The sequence below is a fragment of the Balaenoptera borealis genome (genome assembly GCF_965194805.1).
Source record: "Balaenoptera borealis genome assembly, chromosome: X".
NCBI lineage: Eukaryota > Metazoa > Chordata > Mammalia > Artiodactyla > Balaenopteridae > Balaenoptera > Balaenoptera borealis.
The window spans coordinates 72,665,986-72,689,593 of NC_138881.1; the positions used below are offsets into that span (position 1 = coordinate 72,665,986).

Below are 23,608 nucleotides of genomic sequence, written 5' to 3' on the forward strand. Positions count from 1 at the left end.
TCCTTAGAATTTGCAACACAAAGAATGAACCCTATTGCACACTATGGACAGTAGTTAATAATAATGTATCAATATTGATTCATCCATTGTAGCAAGTGTACCTCACTAATCCATGATGTTACTTAGAGGGGAAAGTGCTGGTGGAGGGGAAGTATATGGAAATTCTCTGTAAATTCTGCTCATTTCTTTTCCTGTAAACCTAAAACTGCTCTAAAATTAAAGTCCATTGATTAACAAAAGGAGGAGGACTTTTACCATACCCAAATAAATGTGTTAGAGTGGTAGATTCCAGAGAGAGGCATCAACAAAAGTGAAGGCTAAGGTGAGTTAAAATTGTAGAGAGCTCCAACTAGTCCAGAGGGGCTAGAGTAGAGCATACACAGAGGGATATAGTGAGATATCAAAGCTAGAAAGGTATTTTCACATGAAACCAAAGAGCTTATATTTTATTCTAGAGACAGTGAGTAGCCACTGAAAGTCTTAAAATTGGAGTGGAAAGGCAAATTAAATGGCATAGGAAAACCAGGAAGACAGGTTACCTTCTAGGCATGGTGGGATTGGTGCCTGACTGTAGAACGCAATATATCACAGAGGAAAACATGACTTGGAAACCAAATGAATGTGATATTTTAGAGGGAAGATTAGAGTATTATTGAAGTTTGTAACCTTAATGGCTAGGAGGAGGTGGTGCCATACACTTACATAAAAGTTATAGGAGTTGCCAGAATACCAAGATGCATTAGAAAGAGTGCTTATAGTCGTCTGCCTGATGTCCTTGTGGTTGACAGGAAAGAAAAAATCCATTTTGGTGATTTTTAAAAAGAGCTTGTCTTCATTACCATTCTATTAAAAGTTGCTGTACATTTCTGACATAGTGACTAAATGAGCCAGATTGCTGGAGTGTTGTGTACTATTGATGGCTCTTAATGTTTCCAGCTTTGGGAAAAGGTTGACTTACATAATTCAGTATTTGCATATGCTTTGCATGTGCAGCTCAACTGGGGTCACTGTTAAACTTGCCTGTAATATAAATATTAGCTTAAATTCCAGGGTACTATAGCCAATTCATGGTTAGTTATTGTAGGTCATGATCTGAAATTGTGACTTTTAAGCCCTTCATGGTTATTTGAAATGTTTAATGAATTATATTTTAAAACTGTCAATGGGCTGTTAAATTCTGTTTGTGGTTTGCATTTAGTTTGCATGTCAATTGGACTTTAAGTAGGCATATGACTTGATACCGCCAGATGGTATCTGGATGATGCTGGAAAACTTTGGAGAATGAGGAAAGATTATTATACTGCTAAGGGAAATGTAAATTGAACAAAAGTTTATTTAAGCATTTGAGAGGTAAATGGAGGCACTGATGGCTACTTTTCATCTACAGTTTGATCAATTTTCTATTAAAATACTGAGTACGTAAAGAAGAATTGGAAGTCTATAATTATCTTGGGTTTGTGGTAAATGAGAACCTTATATAGAAATCTACGTATGTTATTGATGGTTGCTATTATATGGAGCATAAAGTGAAGGTTCTTAGGGGAAGATAAATAGTGATTAATTTATGTTATGGAATATCCTATCATTATAGCAAAGCTGTATGATGGTTAACGTATAAAATGCATATATATCTAAGTAATTTTGAAAGCTTAACTGAAAATAAACTAATTTAAAACGGTGTGCAGAAATCCATTTTGAATTCAGTGTTTACATTGTGTTCAGGCTTTAAATTAATAATCACAGGAAAAAGTTTTCACAACTGAAAAGTATGTTTTGATAGATTGCTCCTAAAAAGGATTCAGAGACTGAGCCATAAGTGAAGTGATGGGGAAAAGTTTAAAATACTTTATTAATATTTTTTGGGGATTTGGAGTCATAGGAAGTACAGAATATGTTTCCCTTCTGGGGTTCCATGCAAAATTTGTTTCTAGCTTTTTTTTTATCCTTGTGTAATTCTGATAACAGTGCATTTTGTGGCTATCTTTATCAGAAATATTGGTGATGGTTGTACTCTTTATTTACGAGTTTCTTTAATAGAGATAACCACTTTAATGTATGAGACCTGTCATATCCAGAAGTTTGTTTTATTCTGCTGCTTTTGAAATTGTTTTGTTAATGACTTTAATTCAACCATTATTGTTGAACCCAGGAGATGGACTTCAAATCAATTCACAATGTTTCTTCCTTCTAGCCTCCTTTTGGTCCTAAAAATATGTGTGTAAAGTGTTTGTATTGCTGTTGCTGTTGTTTTGAGGAATGATAGTTAAGGGGCCTCTGAATATATTTCCTATAGATTCATTGTTGTACACTTGCTGTTGTGATATGGGAAGCAAGAAAAATTGAGGGGATGGCAAAGAGGAAAAAGGGATGTTATTAACAGTTGATAATTGTGTGCAAGATGAACACAAACATTGCCCATAGTAGAATGTTAATAGTCTGTAATAATTTAGGAAAATTTTAGGTAAGCATGTTTTAGAACATCTGTTAAAGATTGCTAGTTCCTGGGCTCATGTCCAAAAGAAGGCAAGATTACTATCAAGACAATAGTTTAAAATACACTATAAAGTGCTATGGTTTACTTATTGTAGTCATGTTAGCATCTGTAATGTTAGGCTAACTTTCCTTATCCTCTGCTCAAAGGTATTTCTTCACAAATCCCAATCTTATAAGGGAAAAGTAGACAACTATTTTAATTTGTTACCATTTTCGTGATGACATATCTGTGGCTACCACAAGTGTAATGTGGATAGTACTTGAAAGATATTAAGAAATTCAAAATATGTGAGAAAGATTTCACATTGCATAAGAAAACAAGTGGAATTCTTGATGCTACTCAAAGATATTGGTATTTGTTATTAAACTGGAAAACAGGCTGATATTTTGATAAGGGAGTTATTCCTTACAGACAAAGGCTCCAAATTAGAGCTATACACATTCATTTTAGAGATTTATAACTAAAAGAGTAGGACATATTCCAAGTCTTATTTTCTTCAATAATTCTGAAGCCTAGAGAATCTATATCTTATCATACCAGCACCACTATTATGTCTCCTAAAGAAAGAGTTAAGCTAGAAACTATCTACACATCAGTACATTATAATATTTAAAAAGAAAGTTACTTCTTTTTGTTAAACAAAGTGATGTTCAGCTCAAAGATTTTTGTTTGTTTTTATAAGTAAAAAAGTTTGAACCTTGTAACTATTTTGGGAGTGAGAGCATGAACAAGGAATATTGTTAAATAAAAGTCTGTGGATATAGGAACATTTTTAAATTATAAAACAATGTTAAATCCCATAAGTACTATTAATTTCTCAAAGAGATACTAGGATATATTAAAACTTCATTTAAAAAAATTCAACAAGAGTGAAATATAGATTTTTTTTTACTATTTTATAGGATCAATTTTGATGTGATTTCCCTTTGTCCAAACAATGTAACTAATGTAATAATTTAACATGCGCTGTCTCTTTTAGGACTGGATCTGCCATTTATGATGATGCCTCATCCCCTACTTCCAGTCAGCTTACCTCCTGCATCAGTTGCCATGGCAATGAATCAGATGAACCATCTCAATACTATTGCCAACATGGCTGCTGCAGCCCAGATTCACAGTCCACTCTCCAGAGCTGGGGCCTCAGTTATAAAGGTAAGAATCATGATTTAGAAGAGGACAACGGTGTTAATTACATGTAAATTTTGATAAAATAATAGCAATACCACTAGATCTTCAGTATAAACACACAGCTCATTGACTCAGTTGCTTAGCATAAAGTACTAATGAGTTTGATTTCTGACTAGGCCTGCTAAGGTGTTTTTTGTTTTTTATTTTTGTTATTGTTGTTGTTTGTTTTCATTAAATGACCACAGATATGACCTTTAATTCTAGCTTCCTGTCCTGCATTCATGAGAAGAGTGTGTGGGAGGTGTGCCCACCTAAGGACAGAGTAGAAGAATGTCCAAAATCCATTCCCATTGCTGGTGTGAAAGAAAGTAACCACTGTATCTTTTTGGTGTTTGTGATGCGGTTGTGGAGTAGTATATACCATACAAGACTTATAGTCGGAAAGACCTGAATTTCAATTCTTATTCTGCCAATTAATAGCTGAATGACCTTGGATATGACAATTAACCCTCCTGAACTTGTTTCCACAACTGTAAAATATAGGTGATAGTAATAATCTATCCCACTTATTTCATTGGCTGTCTGGAGATAATATGAGTAAAACATAGTTTAAAACTGTGAAACATTAAATAAATACTTATGATAATTTATATCATTATCATCATATTCTAGAATAAAATTTTTCAAAATTTCAGGACAACTGGGTAATGAAACACAAAGAATATTTTATAATCCTCCTTATGTCTCCTATTAGTTTAGCACATGGTCTCTCTGCCCTCCAAGTAACACGTGAACTAAGCTCTTTAATGTATTTTTCCTTTTGTTGAGGAGATAATATAAGGGTATATAGGATCAAAAGAGTATAGTTAATCCAGGCAACCCTTGATTTGTTCCTTTGTTCCTTCATTTATTCAACAAATATTATACTCTTGATATATACACATCACAGAGAGCAATATAGGATATGAATAGGACATAATTCCTGACTTCCAGGACTCACAAACTAAATTTAAGACAAACAACAAGTACTATTTAACTTACATAACAACACAGACTGTGATGGATAGTATAGAGAATCACCAAGTATCACAAGAATTTAGAGGAGGGAGAGATCAAACCTAGATTGGAGAAAGAGGGAGCAGGAATCACAAATGGCATTACAGTTGATGGATTTGAGCTGGGCCTTGAAATATTGATATGATTGTAATAGATGCACATGGGAGTGAAAGAAGTGAAGGCAGAAGAAATGTGAGATTCTAGACATTTTTGTTCCATTTTAAATTAGCTTCCAGTTTGGGGGACTTCTAAAACAATGAAGAAAATTTAAAACATAACCTTTGTAGGAAAGGAAAAGAAAAACTGATAAATTTTTATTAAGCTCCATATATATTTCCATGGCCAAGAGGCAGTGTGCTTCCTGTAAAGGTTGTGGTCCTCAGTGAATTAGTCTACCCCAGCTAATCAGAGCTCTGTTTGAATACTTGATCAGAATGTAAACCAGGAATCGGAGTTGTCTTTGAGACAAAAAATCACCCATGAACATTATTTAAAAGATGGAATAAGTTTCCTATGATTTTGAAACTGGATGGCTACTACATAAATGTGACCCCACACAAAACAGGGAAACTCTATTATGAAACAAAACATGATTTACAGTAATGGAATTGTCACGCTTACTTTGAAATGATGAAAAAATACTCTCAATAGAGGTATGATTATGGCTCTTCAGAAGTACCTTTGTTTACTTTCTTAATGACCATTACTCAGACTGAATCAGCTACATTTTGTTTGAATGTTTGGGACTTTGGATAGCTTTGTGATGAATTTGGATCAAAGAGGCACTTGGGGACGGAGTTCATGACTAGTATTTGGTTATCGGTGGAGATAACGATTGAAATGGAAAGGATAATTATCTTTTCCTTTAATAATTCAAATATTGTTAATGTATAAAAGCAATATAGCTATATTTTTGTTTATTGCTGATTTGTCTACTTCATATGCAACCTATTTTAAGAGAAAGTCAGAACCTTCACAAACACAATTGGATGCTGTTTTGTAAAAGTTGACATAGATCACATGGTTATTTAAGTCCTGCAAATATGCAGAAACCATTTTACGCTGAAGAAAATTACATCTACTTTCATATAGTTATTTTGACTAAAGTCAGTTGAAAACAAAATATTTATTTTGAATTCCTTTTGATAAATTTCTCTGCAAATCTATTGAAGTAGATTTCCATCAGAGGATGAGAAGGAAATAAAAAAAAAATTTTTACAAAGAGTTGATTTCAGTGAATATGTAGTGAGAAGCTTTTTAATATAGTTGCCAAGTTTTGCTTGTTTATTTTTTCAAAGGTGCTATTGTATATAGTAACATTATTAGTTTTAAAATAATAATTCACAGGAACTACCATAACAAAATATTTTAATTAATTGACAAATTAGGTGTTCATATGTTAAAACCTCACCCCTTCTTTCAAGAACAGTTATCAATATGATAATAGCTATATGGTACCCAATTATATGGACAGAAATTTCACACCTCTGTTGATCTATATTTCAACGGAAATTTGTTTTCAATGTGCTTCTTGGTGAGGCACGTTTTCAAAGTTCAATCTATTAGAATATCACATGCGGTGGGCAAACCTATGAATTGAGAGTTTATCATGTACTACTACTTGTGGCATACAGGAACTATTCAAAAAAAACCACATTTTCTCTATTACATTTACAGATTATTTTTATCCTGGTAGTTTTTCATAAAAAAACAGATATTTAAATTTGTATTACTCATTGTAATTACTCACAAAATATTTGCATTGAAGTCATCAGATCTTTTATATTATATTTACCATTTAGAGGTAAACTGTCTTTCCAAAATTTGAATGATCAGAAAATTTAACATTTAACATTTAGAAATAAATGACATAATTATGGAATTTGATTTTTTTCTGACAAATCCACTATGAATTAAGGAAAGCCACAACGGCTTGCTTCACAAAACGCTCTTTGCTGTGTATTACATTGTCTGAGCTCAGACGGTCTGCTATAACAAAATACCATAAACTAGATGGCTTAAACAAGATAAATTTCTCACAGTTCTAGAGGCTGGGAAATCCAAGACCAAAGTGCCTGTGATTATGTTCCTGGTGAGAGCTCTCTTTCTGGTTTGCAGACAGTCATCTTCTTGCTGTGTCCTCACAAGGTGAAGAGAAAGAGAAGAAGCTAGCTCTACCATGCCTCTTCTTATAAGGGCACTAATCCCAACGTGAAGTTTCCCCCCTTATGACCTATTACCTCCCAGAGCCCCATCTCTAAATACCACCACATTTAGGATTAGAGTTTCAACCCATGAATTTTGGGGAGACAAGCTTTCAGTCCGTAGCATAGGCAATCTAATGTGAATATAGAGTCATCTAGGAAAGCACCTCTGTAGTTAAAAGTCAGCTAGTATTTCCATTATATCCCCACTTTCAAGCGATTTAAAACACAGCTGAAGAAAAAAATATATATATATCAGAAACTTGATATACACAGTAAGAGATTATAACACATTACAAAAAAGTCCAAAATATGTGTTTAGTTGTATTAAAATTTACAAATATTCACAAAAAGAGCTACCAAACTTATTGATGTGTTTAAATTATTCTTATTGCTTGCATATCTTTTTTTTTAAATAAATTTATTTATTTATTTATTTTTGGCTGTGTTGGGTCTTCGTTTCTGTGCGAGGGCTTTCTCTAGTTGCGGCGAGCGGGGGCCACTCTTCATCGCGGTGCGCGGGCCTCTCACTATCGCGGCCTCTCTTGTTGTGGCGCGCAGGCTCAGTAGTTGTGGCTCACGGGCCCAGTTGCTCTGCGGCATGTGGGATCTTCCCAGACCGGGGCTCGAACCTGTGTCCCCTGCATTGGCAGGCAGATTCTCAACCACTGCGCCACCAGGGAAGCCCTGCATATTATTTTTTTCTTACTTTTAAGTAAAATTTTTCCTGTTTTCATATCATTTTTTTTTTTAATTGCTTCTGTTAATTATTTATTTATTTATTTTTGGCTGTGCTGGGTCTTCGGTTCGTGCGAGGGCTTTCTCTAGTTGCGGCAAGTGGGGGCCACTCTTCATCGCGGTGCAGGGACCGCTCTTCATCGCGGTGCGTGGGCCTTTCACTATCGCGGCCCCTCCCGTTGCGGGGCACAGGCTCCAGACGCGCAGGCTCAGCAGCCGTGGCTCACGGGCCCAGCCGCTCCGCGGCATGTGGGATCCTCCCAGACCAGGGCTCGAACCCGTGTCCCCTGCATTAGCAGGCAGATTCTCAACCACTGCGCCACCAGGGAAGCCCCATATCATTTTTTTAAATCTCTGGAATTAAAAAAAATGCTGTGATATTGTTTTCAGAATCCTTCTAAACACCTGCTACTCTCCTTTAGTGTAGTTTGTGTTAAGCTGATGCCTGTGTGTTGTCACTGATGCTCATGAGACTGTGATGACAATTTCCTTTGGAAGCTGGACTTGCAGTATGTGCTTTGAATATATGAGAAATAGAGAATATCAAGTTAGTGAATGAGTTGCTCTATAAACCATATTTAATTTACAGCACTTAGCATTTCTTTTTTTATATTTCACATATTTTGACATTTTTATTGTTAAAGGGTTTTATTTTATTCTTTTTCAAAATATTTTCCCATTTGGTTATTACAGAATATTGAGCAGAGTTCCCTGTGCTATACAGTAGGTAGCTGGTTAACTATTTTAAATATAGCAGTATGTACATGTGTGTCCCAAACTTCTAGTCTATCCCTCACCTCCACCCCATGCTTCCCTGTGACAACCATAAGTTCTTTCTCTAAGACTGTGAGTCTGTTTCTGTTTTGTGTATAAGTTCAGTTGTATCATTCTTTTTTTTTAGATTCCGCATATAAATGATATCATATAATATTTGTCTTTCTCTGTCTGACTTACTTCACTTAGTATGATAATCTCCAAGTCCATCCATGTTGCTGCAAATGCCATTATTTCATTCTTTTTATGGCTGAGTAATATTCCATTGTATATATGTACCTCATCTTCTTTATCCATTCATCTGTCGATGAGCATTTAGGTTGCTTCCATGTGTCGGCTATTGTAAACAGTCCTGCAATGAACATTGTGATGCATGTACACTTTCGAACCAAGTTTTTCTCCAGATATATACACAAGAGTGGAATTGCTGGATCATATGGTAGTTCTATTTTTAGTTTTTTAAGGAACCTCCATACTGTTCTCCCTAGTGGCTGTACCAATTTACATTCCCACCAACAGTAGAGGAGAGTTCCCTTTTCTCCACACCCTGTCCTACATTTATTGTTTGTAGATTTTTTGCTGATGGCCATTCTGACTGGTGTCAGTTGATATCTTATTGTAGTTTTGATTTGCATTTCTCTAATAATTAGTGATGTTAAAGATCTTTTCATGTGCCTCTTGACCATCTGTATGTCTTCTTTGGAGAAATGTCTATTTAGGTCTTCTGCCCATTTTTTGATTGGGTTGTTTGTTTTTACAGTATTGAGCCACATGAGCTGTTTGTAAATTTTGGAGACTAGTCCTTTGTTGGTTGCATCATTTGCAAATATTTTCTCTCATTCTGTGGTTGTCTTTTTTGTTTTGTTTATGTTTTCCTTTGCTGTGCAATGCAAAAGCTGTTGAGTTTAATTAGGTTTGTTTGTTTGTTTGTTTGTTTTTATTTCCATTACTGTGGGGGATGGATTGAAAAAGATATTGCTGCGATTTATGTCAGAGAGTGTTCTGCCTATGTTTCCCTCTAAGAGTTTTACAGTCTCACATTTAGGTCTTTAATCCATTTTGAGTTTATTTTTGTGTGGTGTTAAAGAGTATTCTAATTTCATTTTTTATATGTAGCTGTCCAGTTCTCCCAGCACTATTTATTGAAGAGACTGTTTTTCCTCCATTGTATAGTCTTGCCCCGTTTGTCATAGATTAATTGACGATAGGTGCATGGGTTCATTTCTGGGCTTTCTATCCTGTTCCATTGATCTGTATGTCTGTTTTTGTGCCAGTACCATACTCTTTTGATGACTATAGCTTTGTAGTATAGTCTGAAGTCAGGGAGCCTGATTCCTCCAGCTCCATTTTTCTTTCTCAAGATTGCTTTGGCTATTCGGAGTCTTTTGTGTATCCATACAAATTTTAAGATTTTTTGTTCCAGTTCTGTGAAAAATGCCATTGGTAATTTGATAGGGATTGCATTGAATCTGTAGATTGCCTTGGGTAGTATAGTCATTTTCCCAATATTCATTCTTCCAATCCAAGAACATGGTATATTTTTCCATCTGTTTGTGTTGTCTTCGATTTCTTTCATCAGCATCTTATAATTTTCCAATACAGGTTTTTCTTCTCGTTAGGTGGGTTTATTCCTATGTATTCTATTCTTTTTGATGTGATGGTATATGGGGTTTTTCTTTAATTTCTCTTTCTGATCTTTTGTTGTTAGTGTATAGAAATGCAACAGATTTCTGTGTATTAATTTTTTTTTTTTTTAATTTTATGGCTATGTTGGGTCTTCGTTTCTGTGCAAGGGCTTTCTCTAGTTGTGGCAAGCGGGGGCCACACTTCATCATGATGCGCGGGCCTCTCACCATCGCGGCCTCTCTTGTTGCGGAGCACAAGCTCCAGACGCGCAGGCTCAGCAATTATGGCTCACGGGCCCAGTTGCTCCGCGGCATGTGAGATCTTCCCAGACCAGGACTCGAATCCATGTCCTCTGCATTGGCAGGCAGATTCTCAACCACTGCGTCACCAGGCAAGCCCCTGTGTATTAATTTTGTATCCTTCCACTTTACTGAATCCATTGATGAGGTCTAGTAGTTTTCTGGTAGCATTTATAAGATTTTCTATGTATAGTATCAAATGTATAGTATCATGTCCTCTGCAAACAGTGACAGTTTTGCTTCTTCTTTTCCAATTTTGATTCCTTTTATTTTGTTTTCTTCTCTGATTGCCATGGCTAGGACTTCCAAAACTATGTTGAATAAAAGTGGCAAGAGCAGATATCCTTGTCTTGTTGCTGACCTTAGAAGAAATGCTTTCAGCTTTTCACTGTTGAATATGATGTTAGCTGAAGGTTTGTCACATATAGCCTTTATTATGTTGAAGTTTGTTCTTTCTTTGCCCACTTTCTGGAGAGTTATTATCATAAATGTGTGTTGAAAACACTTAGCATTTCTGATTAAAGTGCCTGGGAGGAAATATTTTAATATTCCTGTGCTTCACTTTTTCTTTCTGCAAACTAGATCTCTCACATTCTTTACACTTCATTTCTATGTTTCCATTTCTTCTGATTGAGTCTACATCAGAAAACTGGTTAGGGTAATCTATAAGTCATGTTAACTCCTAATCATAATTCAGGTTAGCCAATTTGGCATTTGTTAGCAAGTATATTGTTAGCTATTTGAATCAGAAGAAGCCACTGATATCTGGTTTAAAGCCATCCATATTTTTTGTTCTCCATTGATTGAGTCCCTATTATGCATCAGATGGTTTTTAAGGCTTATAACCTAATGGGAAGAGACAAATAATAAACAGAATTCTTTATTAAAAATTTAAATAGATGAAATTAACTAATATGTACTATTTTGAAAACATGCTTTTGCTGATTTTGTTTTATACTCCATGAGACCAGGATTCCTGAGTCATAAGAAAAATGGAAACTATGTACAATGATTTAAGTTTTCCTACCTTCTCTGTGCTTAAAAGTTTACTAGTAGATGATTGTCATTGTGCCATGTTTGTCCTTAATTTTTCAGGTTCTTTAAAAGGACCAATGTAGAATGCATACAACTGTGATTGCATATTTGCATAATATGTGTTTTAATAATGTGACAGTGTACTTGTGTTCGTTTGAATGCTCATAGACTCAAATGAATGCAACACTTAGTGTACTTATTCATAATCTTGTTATTTGCCTAGTCTGATAATGTTGAACATTAGAATGAAATAAAAAACCTTCAAATTCCTATAATAGACTTAAAAGTTCAGTGTTTTAGAGTTTATATTTGGTCCAGCATCCAGTGGTGTGTCTGTAAAGCAGCTCTTCATAAACAAAACAAAATAAAAAAGAAAACCTCTGATTTATAACATTTGCTAATTTCTATGGTGTAAATATTCCCACCATGGCTGATTTCAAGTTAACAACAGCTTAACACTTGGCTCACAGAATTACTGTATATTTAACAATTAGCTCTAGTTTGAGCAAGACAACACTCCCCTTTTAAAGCATTACATGAAATATGAAATCTTTATCAAATCAAACTTTCTATGCCAATATTCTCCCATATCCATTAAGCCAATCAAACAAAATCTTTTCAAAACAGTTTACCTATTATCTTTTATTTCTTCAGAAAGGCATAACATGTGAGTCAAAGTTTAAGAAATCTCTATAAAATGAATGAATAATTAGTTTCTTTGACAATTGATATTATACCAGCTTAACATAGAATAAAGTCAAATTGGAAAGAGCATAATTACATTTGTGCCTTTCTCTTCTACCACTGTGTAAATATTTCTACCCTAGTGTGAAAAAAGTTAGGTGATTAGAGGTGTTGATTCCTGCAAATGTCCTTAGATAGTGAAAGCTAACCCAAGGGAGACTAGACCTGGCTTCATCCTTTTAATTTCCTTTTCACAGGTAGGAGAGAAAACCATAGCTTTTTAGAGCTCTGAGAAGTGATGTGACTTTTAGAAGCTTAGAATCTAAAGAAAATATATATTTGCTTATGGTTTAATAAACTTCCCCACCTCCATGGTGGTAAACAATTAACAAAGTATCTTAGGCAGATGCATAGCACATACCTACTATAGCAACACTATTCAATATAGTAGCCACTAGCCACATGTGGCTATTTCAATTTAAATTAATTAAATAAAATGAAAACTTCAGTTCCTCAGTTTCAACTAGCCACATTTCAACTGCTCAATAGTCACATGGTACTTGACTACTATATTGGATAGCACAGGTAAGGAACATTTGCATCACTGCAGAAAATTTTATTGGACAGCACTGTTCTAAAGCATTAGATAGTATGGTTGAAAAGTTCAGAATCACTAGTAATCTTTGGGAAAAAAGGATAATACAGATTGAAAAATCAGCAAATGTATTGCAATTAGCCTTGAATTTGGCCAGAAATGATAGCTATTGCTGAATATTGGCTTACTCCATTATTATTGTCATCTTTTTCTATTAGAAAACAGAGAGCAAGAACACAGAATTCACTGATTTAGCAAAGGTCTAATATGTGCAGAGGATCATGTTACATTGCTTTATCAAAAACACAAAATGAAACAGGCAGATGCCCCATCCCCCAAATAATTTATAGAATTATATACTGTTTCTGGCTAGAGCCATCATAGTTTGTCAGCTAAGTAAGATGCATTGAGAAGATTTCACTGGAGGCAGTATGGCATGATGGGTAAGAGCACAAGCTCTGAAGTCAGATTGTCTGCCTGTATTTGAATCCTGGTTTCAAAATTTCTTTTATATGACTTTAGGAAAATTAATTAACCTGCCTGTATCTCAGTTTGCCTTATTTCCCAATGAAATGGGGATAATAATTGTACCTACTTCATAGTGTTAACAAGAGACTTAAATGAGACAAACTTGTTAGCACACTTAGAGCACTGTCGGACATCTAGTAAATACTCAGTATATATATTAGGTAATATTATTTTATTATGTTTTATACTTATGTTTTCTTTTATTATGTTTTCTATACTCATATAGAAATAGTAATAAGTAGAAACCAAAATCATGGCAGAGAGCTAGCCTGAGAAAGAAGTAGCTTTCCCTATATACATTTGTCTGTGCAACTTCTTATCAGTACCAGAACCAAGGGTTCCCCACCATTAGATGCATATACAGGTATTGGACCCGCCCTCTAGAGAGCATCCGTTCATGTGCAATGGCTATTTTGATCTCAGTGCCACAAAAGAAAAGTTAGGGATCTGGTGGGGACTGGAGAGATGTGCCCATTCTGATATCAAAATTGATCTAATTTGTATTTTATTTTAATTTATCTTTGAATGTTTATATGTGGATTATTTAGTCTTTAGTCTGAACTAGGAGCATCTACACACCATATGAAGACACCCATAGGCCTTTCTTTCATCCTTAATGGGTATATTAGTCACTCAATAAATGTTTGTTGCATGAATGAATGAAAACTAATGATTCATCAGATATTAAACTTTGGGGAATGTTTTCAACATAAATGATCATTAGTGATACAGATGTTAATTCCCAAGCTGGAAAAGACATTATAAGTTGCGAACAAATTTTTTTTTTGGTTTTGGTTTTGTTGTTGTTGTTTGTTTCTGTTTTTTGGCCAGAAACTAGTTTGGGAATATTGTTATGCCAGGCACATAGTCTTTAGGTCTGGCTCAGATCCCTTTACTGTTGGCTCAGATATTAGCATTTGTAGCTAATAACTAATATAACTATAACATGAATTGAAAATTGCATTAAGATCATTAGGCTTTCAAAGCTTTTCATCCTTCAGTTATATTACTCAATGTGGCAAAATCCTGAGAGCAGAATAGGTAAAATACCTGACTGATATGAAAATATATTTTCCTACATTTAAATATTTTATAATACAGTTTTTCTGTATTTGTGGGAAACTTTGTCATATCAGTGTGCCATAGTTTTCTCTGATAACAAATTTAAGAAATTTAAGTAGGAAGCTGTTATTTGGCTGTTTACCAGTATCATCTGATTAGCTGTGTTTTTTGTTTAGCTGAGCAGCTGGCAATTAATGAATTGATTGGAAATGGTCACAAGGCAATGGCATTAGCATGTGAACATCTGGTATTAAAATTAGTCAACACAGAGAGGGTTTTTTTGTGATAATTCAAATTCACTGAAAAAATCACTAGTTGAGTCTTATTCTAAGTGCTCTGTGGAAAAACAAAGCTATTACTGTTTTTAGAACGTGAGATGAAGATGCATTGAGTGAGAATTAAGGTGTGTGTGTGTGTGTGTGTGTGTGTGTGTGTTTGGATGGGTGGCAGATGTCCAAACCTACAACATAATTTGCAAGCCATACATATTCCCACTGAACTATCCATTCTCCCACTCGAGGTCATTTACATGCTATGAACAGATATTATGGCTGATTCCCTTCAGCTGTCAGCCTCTTCCAGAACAAGTTTCAAATTGAAGAGGTGAAAGGGTCCTTTGTCCAAATATTACATAGGTCACAGTTAGGGCATGCTTATGATTTTGGACTCTCTCATGGTTACATGTTCCAGTTGCACCCCCCTCATCTGTCTGTTTTTTTCTAAATTCATGAAAACCCTGCCATATCCATCTGTGTTAACGTAAATACATTTGTAAATTGTTGATTATGGAGCACTTACTAATTCTTAAACTGATTCATAAAAATTCACAAAGTGTCATGCATTCAATAGTATTCAAAGATAACAAATCTGAGCATCAAATTCTTCCTCAGGACTAATGGTAACCCAAGTTAGCAACAACAATGAACAAACTTCTTATTTTCTTGTTCCTGATTTTATTATTTAAGTCTGTCCAATTACAATCTGTTCTGTTTCTGCATAACTCTGGTGACAGTACAGAAGGAACACATCAATTAAATATGAAATATCAAGACAAATGCATGAATAAACTATCTAGCATTCAGATAAACTTCCAAAAGCCACTCCTAAGCAGCGAAATGCCATTAAATCCTTTAGGAACTCATTAATAGATTAACATTTGGAAGAGTAATTACAGTGAGAGTCGAATTCCAATTAAATAAAAATAAAAAGACAAATTGTATGTTACATAACCCCACTGAACGCTTGAGAAGAATCAATATCATAAAACATCAGAGGTACAATTTAACATTGAGATAGGTGTTTTTAAAAGGCAACAACACACATGAACACATAAATATAAACACGTTTGATACGCGTGTATTAGTACTTCACAAGTTCTGCGTATATTATATTTCCAAAGATGTAAAGAAATACATTGAGATGAAATAAAGGATCTCCATGAAACTGGGCAGAGTTGATACCTTAGTGCCAACAAACTAAATCCTATACCAAACTGACTGTGTTAAACCTTGTATAAAACTGATTATTCTCAGCTTTGACCCTGGTTTTTATTAAGGTTCAAATGTACTTTCAAATGATTTAATATGATGAACATCTCCTTTGACCATATGTACCCCCCAAAAAGGGAAACAGTGTGATAGAAGAGGGAATAATAGGTACTAATTAAAAACATTTTCTATAATGACTCTTTCTTCTTAGTCACAAGCCTTGAACTATGTAAGTATATGCTAGAATTTGAGTTATTATTGCAGATAATTTTACTAATTTCAGGGGAAAGTGGGGATTGATTGGGTAAGTATGTATCAGTTTTGGAAATCTCCCTCCTTGCTACGTTGACTGAATATGGAGAAAACTTCTGCAGTGTTTCAGAAGAGCTACAGCTGTTTTTGATGGGGCACGAATGAAATACATGAAGAGTAACAGTGTTGTAAAAGTCATAAATGCCAAATAAAATTAAGTCATCAATGAGTAAAATGATTGGGGTTATAGATTTGCAATTTTCCTTTTTAAATGCCCTTATTGATTTGTTGCAAATACTGTTAACCCTGTATTTGGCAAATGGTGAAGACATTATCACTTGTGTTCCATTTGTAATAAAACAGATTAACTTGCTGTGAAAATTTAACTAGGCTGAGACACAACAGTAGCCACCTAATGAACCAAAACACATTGCAGTTAAGTAGCTAAATAGATGCATACTGATTACAGGGCTGAAAAATGGATCTGTTTACTTGCAAAGTAGAAATTGTTTATAGAACTAGTCATTATTTTAGGAGAAATTAAACATTCCCAGTTTCCTACAGATTTTTTTTTAAACCCACCTAATTCTTAATCAGTATAAGGCACTGGATTCATCTAATGTTGTTTACATGGTGAAAAAAGTCTGACCTCTGTGAGGTCTTAGGAGACAATAACAATGATTGAACCTTGATGGAATTTGGAAAGTGCAGGCTACAAAATATTAAAGCAGAAATATGACTATGCAAAATGTTAGCTCTAAGTAGCTCTAAGTCATGTTTTAAAAGTTAATTTATTTTTCCACCTAATGTACTGTTCAAAATGTCAAAGAAAGAGTTTAAAAGTATATTATTTGAGTTCATATTATTTGTTCATATGAAAATTTTAAACATTTTGGAGGATTCCTCTTTAGAGCATTGTATTTTTTCTCATTATTTATAGTATTTTCTATTTGTGTAGATGTTCTTCCAATTTTTTAAAAATTCAGCATAAGTTTTCATTTTTTAAGCAGGGTGAGCAAGTTCAAGTATCACTGTCACTTGAATTCTCTTGCTTTTCCAAACCATCAGTTTTATGAATCACCCCCAAATTTTCCATTTTTATTATGACAGCATATATTGCTGTGTATTGTTCCTGTTTGCCACTACACAGTGATTTTGTTTGTTCAGTTCTATTTTTGCTCAGTAACTGCTGTACTTTGTCCTTATCCATTCACTTACAGGTCCATTAGAGATAAACATAGTTATTAAATTACATATTTTTCAGCAAATATCCAATGTTAGAATTCAAAGACTGGACACATTTTAGCATAGAATCATTGAGACTACACAACAGTGAAAAGCAAAAAATAATTTTGACCTCATATATGAAATTCCTTTCGTTGGGGTGTGTGTGTGTGTATGTTCACATGCTATTTAGGGATTATATTTTTAATCACTATACTTTAGGTTGAATTTCACAGCTGATGAACTACTAGTCTTTTCAAAAAGTAAAATGATGTGGTATAAAGTCTATATATAATTTGCTGCCCATCTCCATACCATCCCTCCAAAATACAAATATAATTATTTGGAAAAAAAATGATTCTCTTCTTCTGCTTTGCTTATAGTGTCTTTTGATCTTGCCCTGTGTACATAGTATTGCAACTGTATACTTAACTGTATACTAAATATAAATGAAATATATATTTCTCTGTCTTAAAACATTGTTTTTGAAGCATGACAAAAGTTATAGAGCCTTTAAGGTGTAGTATATATTTACAATTATTGGTATTTAATAACTATATCATATTGCAGCTAATATACTCAAAGTCAGCTATTCATTTCATTAAAATTATCAAATGTTAACTAAATGCTAAATAATAATATATAAAACACCATTTAAAAATGAACATACTACATTGATGACTATATTAGTTCTTTATTGCTTCTGTAACAAATTATGACAAATTAAGTAGCTTAAAACAATGCAAATTTATTATATTACAGTTCTGTAGGTCAGATGTCTGACATGGCTATCATTGAGCTAAAATCAAGCTGCTGGCAAGAGTGCATTTCTTTCTGTAAGCTCCCAATAAAGAATCGGTTTCCTTGCCTTTTCCAACTTATCTCTCTGACCATTCTTCCATAATCATATCTTCCTCTGACTTTCCTTTCTGCCCCCAAGATAATCCAGTGTAATAGCTCTATCTCAGGGTTCTCAGTCACATCTGAAAAGTCCATTTTGCCATGTAAGATAACATATTCACAGGCTCTAGCTCTTAGGATATGGACTAAACATCTTTGGCGGGGCAGGGGGGCACTATTCTGTCTGCCACAATGATAGACATTGCAAAATGCTAATTTCCACTAATGAAATAATAACCTTTAACTCTCATAATATTAATTTTGCATTAAACAGTTTTTCTTTAAGGAATTTATCAGTTTTGGACCTCTTGTGCAAAATCATTGTGAAAATGTATAAGAACATATTTGACAAACTAATTTTTAATGTTATGATGATTAGAATACTGAGGTTGTAATTACACATAATTAGACAGAACATTTAATTTAAGAAATTTATTATGGATGAATTAAATATTTTATAGAATAAACATTCTCTGTCCCAGCATGTCTATCACTGAGTCACATTTATTGCATATATGGATAAACACTACAATGTGTTTTTTTAATTGATCAAATTAACTAAATGATTTTCAGATTTATTCATCAGTTTGTGATGCATAAGCACAGTGAATAACTTCAGAGTTTTTAGCAATATTCATTATCACAAAAGTCCTGAGAACCATAACCATTAATGTTGAGATATGTAAAAGAAATATTTTATTTTTATTCAAATTCATAATTTAAAACTATAAAAATCTAAACAGTACTAATGAACTGATGTTGATAGGTCTTAGTTTTAAAAACCCATCATTGTGTCCTGTGACTATCAAACTATTTTGTTTGCAAAATTCAACATGAATTCCTAAGGTCTGATAGATCACAAGTATATTATTGCCATAATTTTTGTCAGTGCAGAATGACACAACATGTACCAGGTGCCACTATTTGTAAGTTTTATTCCAGGGTTCCAGGTGTTTACCTTTGGGGGATCTTCTTACTCAGACAGTAAGCTCACCCTCCAGGTTATGGCCTGAACATTATATCAATGTAGAAGCTTACAATAACAAATTTTCACTAACAATAGTCACTTCACTTTGTAATCCTTGATGAATTTCCTAGGAAAGGAAATGGAAACTAACCTTTCTTGAGCTCTACCATGTATCTGGCATAGCACTGAGCCTTTTCACTCTTTCTCTTATTTAACCCTCACAATATCCCATTAATTTCCCAAGAACAAAAAATATGGTTTTGTCTGAAGATATGTGTTTAAGACCAAGTATTATGGATGTATGCACTTTCAGGATGAGAGGTCAACATTTCAAATGTTATGGACTCCACCAATGTGAAAAACTTGGTGCAAGATCACATTTCCTTTTGTGTTTCCTTTTGTGTAAGGAACGGATCCCAGAGAGTCCTTCTCCTGCTCCTTCCCTGGAAGAGAGTCATCGCCCTGGGAGCCAGACCTCCTCCCACCCCAGCAGCAGCGTGTCCAGCTCTCCCTCTCAGATGGATCACCATTCGGAGAGAATGGGTGAGTATCTCACCTGAAGCAAGGAACTGAAAGAGAATCTTTCAGGAAATTCTTCATTAGGCAATAGAGAGGGGAGAAAAACCTGGGGGAATTGATACTTTTTGAAAAGTGGTGATTTTTTATTACTGAAGCAATATGAACAACAAAAAAGGTGTTAAAAGTTTGTTCTCTGGAAGGGGCTTCATTTACTGTATCACTGGATCTCATGGGAACAATTTGATGGGATTTTTGTAGAGTATATGTTAATTCAATGTGCTGGTATTTGGCAGCTAGTGTGATACAAATCACTTGCTATATTCACAGCACGCTTTGAATAATGGAAGATAAAATATCCTTTGGACAGTTGATCATGTAAGAGTGATTAAAAAGTGAATCAATATATGATTTGCAATAATCTCAGCAATTTAGATCACAAATTTTAACATGATTTTTCCTACGTTTCTTTTTTATTGTTTCAGAAGTCTTACACCACAGACACTATTCCAGAAATATTATAATGTTATTGTCAGTGATCTGGCATATTGGAGACTTGAATCTAGACACAGTCTGGCACTAACTAGCTATGAGATCTTGGGTATGTCACTTAACCACAATGAGTATCTTTACCTAACATATGGATATAATTACTGCTCTGCCTATTGCACTGGAGTTTTATGAGGTCAAATGAAATAATATGTGGAAAAAACACTTCAGAAATTTAAAGCGCTAAGGAAATGTGAGGGATAAGCACTATTTTTCTCTGTGTGGCTTTGCCTTGATTGCTTATCATCTCCTGCTGTTTGATCCTACTCAGGTATACAGACATTACTCAGTGCATTCAGCTATAACAAATTCTTATTTGGTATATAATAAGTATGAACCAAGTGAGCTAGGTAAAATCTTCATTAATCTTCTGTACCTACACAATCCAATTTCCTAAGTATCCATTTCCTTTAGGGAAAATAGTATCTTATCTTCTTTTAGTCTTACTATAGGGACATTTTTAATGTAAACTCTAAATTTTTACACTTCATAAGAGTGATTGCTTCAAGACTCTCCAAAATAATGTTTTTATGGGGGAGAAAAGGAATTTGAGGGATTAGGGAAGGTGTTAGGTTCTGGATTTGTGGTGGGGAAGGACAAAGATGATTTCTCTCTTGTGGAAATTCATCCAAGTCTCACTTAGCTTGTCGATATTATATATTCTTTATAACGATTTAGCTTCATAGTGAGCCCAGTGGGTCTCAAATCTGGCTCCCCATTATAATCACCTATGGAGCATTTACAAATCTGGATGCCCAGGCCACACACTCAGGGTCTCATTTACCTGGTCTGGAATAGAGCCTAGAAGGAGTGTTTTGTTTTGCTTTTCAGTATCTTCTCAGGACATTCTAATGTGCAGCCAGAGTTAACCACTGAATTAGAACTTGTAGCTAATGGCCATAAGGGAGTAAATTTAATTCCTGGAAGAGGTGACAGAGGTTTTCTAGCTTTACTCTGTTCTGTGGATACAGACTAACCTACTAGTTACAATATTGTGTGCAACAGATTCAAGGGAGTCTGAGCAAGACCTGTGGGGGTAGCCAGATGACCATAAAGGAATCAAGAAACATACATTCTTCTATTAGGATAATCTTTGTACTGATGAGGGAGGGCAGTAGAGAGGAAAAAGAGAGAGAGAATTATTTATTGAGTGCTGGCTAAAAGCAGAGCACACAGGGAAATATGTGTACTCTGTAATAGACATATCATAAGAGATGTCATACTTAGAAATAAACTATATCCAAAGCAATATAATATTCTAAAAAAAATCTTGACAACATAAAACATTTCTTATTCCACTGGCAGTAATTATACTCTCTATGCACATTCCACAATTGTCCAAGCGTGATAGTGAGATTGTCTATAAGTGAATTAAAAGGTTTGATGATTTTTGGTTTAAAGTGACCATACTTTATTGATAGTGCTATATAACATTTTAATAAAATATAACTAAAGAGAATTAAATGATAAACTGAAATTGACATGATTTTCCTCTTTCAATATAAATGTCTTGTGAAGAAGCACTTACAATTACCAGAAAATTATATTTTATCTATTAATTTTGCTATATATTTGCAAAAACTCTACAAAGTAAACTAAATTCATAATTATTTTAAACTCATGAGATTAAGTGCAAAATTCTCTCTGAAGCATTTTGGGAAATATATTATTAATTATGGAGGTAAATAGCTAATTTGCACATGAATTTCAAAAAAGGAAATATTTTAAATGATTTAAAGAAAATACATTGGAAATTATATATATACTATGTGTTAATTATACTTTAAAATTCATATGATTAAGCAGCTTATTGATTTTTAAATTGTATGATCATCAGACCAACAAAAATCTTTTCAGTTGTTCAGAAGTAGAAGTGTATAAAATTCATGTTGTTATTGGAGTAAAATAGCTATTTATGTAATGGTTTTCTGCTTTTCTTTTGGGTGTTTTGCAAGAAAATTACTCAGTTATATCTCTTATTTATAGTTATGATGCCCAACAATAGAGAGGAACTTCTTGTTGATCAGGATAATGGACCAACCATCAAAAAATTCCAAAGGGAAAATAAAGGTAAAATGACTTTTGCTTATTTGATGTACATATAAAGATCAGATACTAACTCAATTAACATCCCATTGCTGTATATTGCATCCACATTTCCCTAAGTCAGAATAGATCCATACTGGCTTTGGATAAATTCTTTTAGTAGTAAAAAAATAATATTTACCTGAAGCTTGTTTATTTGATGCTATAAATAACATATTAGCCCGAAGTTTCTCTGTGCCTATGGTTGGAAACTTTACCCTAAGTCCTTTTATTATGCCTGATCCAAGACATCTGATTCTCTTTTTATTATGTATGCACTTTGTTGACTATATTTAAATGAATCACCATTTGATGGTTATGTTTGAAAAACTTGAGTTGCTGTCATAGAGGAGAGATGTTCCCCTCAACACTCAAAAGTGATTTTAAAAGTATATGCTAATTTGGACATTTCAGAGGAAAGTTTAGCAAGCAGCTCCAATCAGGTATTTACCTATAATATTGATAGATATGACATCAATCTGGCTTGTAATCAACTGACAAACGTGTCATTTCTGCACAGTATCCAATTTTTTCTTAGGATATCCGTTTAAAGAAGATAGGGAAAGTAAGAATTTCAAAGACAGGCTTTCTGATATGAAAACTGAGTAAAACTTTGTTTAAAAGTCTGTAAAGGTAAGAGTAAAGGAAAATATATCAGCATATGTTATAGGCTATGCGTTATGACTGTCACCATGAGTTAGTAACTCTAAGCTAAAGAACATAAGCTAACATGTAATTTATCAGATCATCAGATGGTCTGATTGTACTTCACTATAGGCTGCATTTTTCCATCTTTAATAAAGATGCTCATAATATACAGAAAAAAACACTCCATGAGCTGAAGAGTTAATGGAGAAATTTTTTATTTCTTCTCTAGACTGAACTTGCTTTCTAATTACCTAGATGAGCTTTTTAGTTAGAATTTGGAATAATGTATAATTTTAATTTCATTGATCCATTGTTGGTTTCCTTGCCACATGTTTTGTCTTTTCTTATCCAAATACTGAAAGACTGTACCCTCTGGGGCCCCAAGATGTAAATGCTTGATTTCAGAAAAGTTGTCAGAATGGAAGTCAGGTTCAGTATATTAAACTACCCAAACTCTTACACAGGTAATGGAATTATAGTTAAAGATGAAATTTCATTCATAACTCAAAAACAATTTGTTCCTGAAACTTCTTTCCTAGCAAGTCATGACTATTTGAAGGACAGCTTGGAAGTAAAGCACATTTTCTAGGAAAATCTCAAGCTGTACATGATACATATGACTCTGTCAGAACTGCAAACCTCATAAGTCAAAATGGCATTTAGGACTGGCCTGTTTGCTGCAGTGTTCAAGTACACACTGCTGTGTCTTATTAAAAATCAGCTGGAGTGCTAGTACAGATGTACAGTAGCCGATTTT

General features: G+C 34.1%; 1 protein-coding gene across 4 annotated transcripts in view; it reads left to right on the plus strand.

Annotated features, from left to right (window-relative positions):
* The window catches only part of DACH2 (dachshund family transcription factor 2), a 623,157-nt gene that overhangs the window by 461,892 nt on the left and 137,657 nt on the right, over positions 1–23,608 (plus strand). For all 4 annotated transcript variants that reach the window (XM_082377224.1, XM_082377222.1, XM_082377221.1 and 1 more), the window contains 3 exons: positions 3,474–3,646; positions 19,461–19,596; positions 22,105–22,188. In XM_082377224.1, coding sequence (XP_082233350.1) covers positions 3,474–3,646; positions 19,461–19,596; positions 22,105–22,188 — 393 coding nt within the window. The remainder of the gene's footprint in view (positions 1–3,473; positions 3,647–19,460; positions 19,597–22,104; positions 22,189–23,608) is intronic.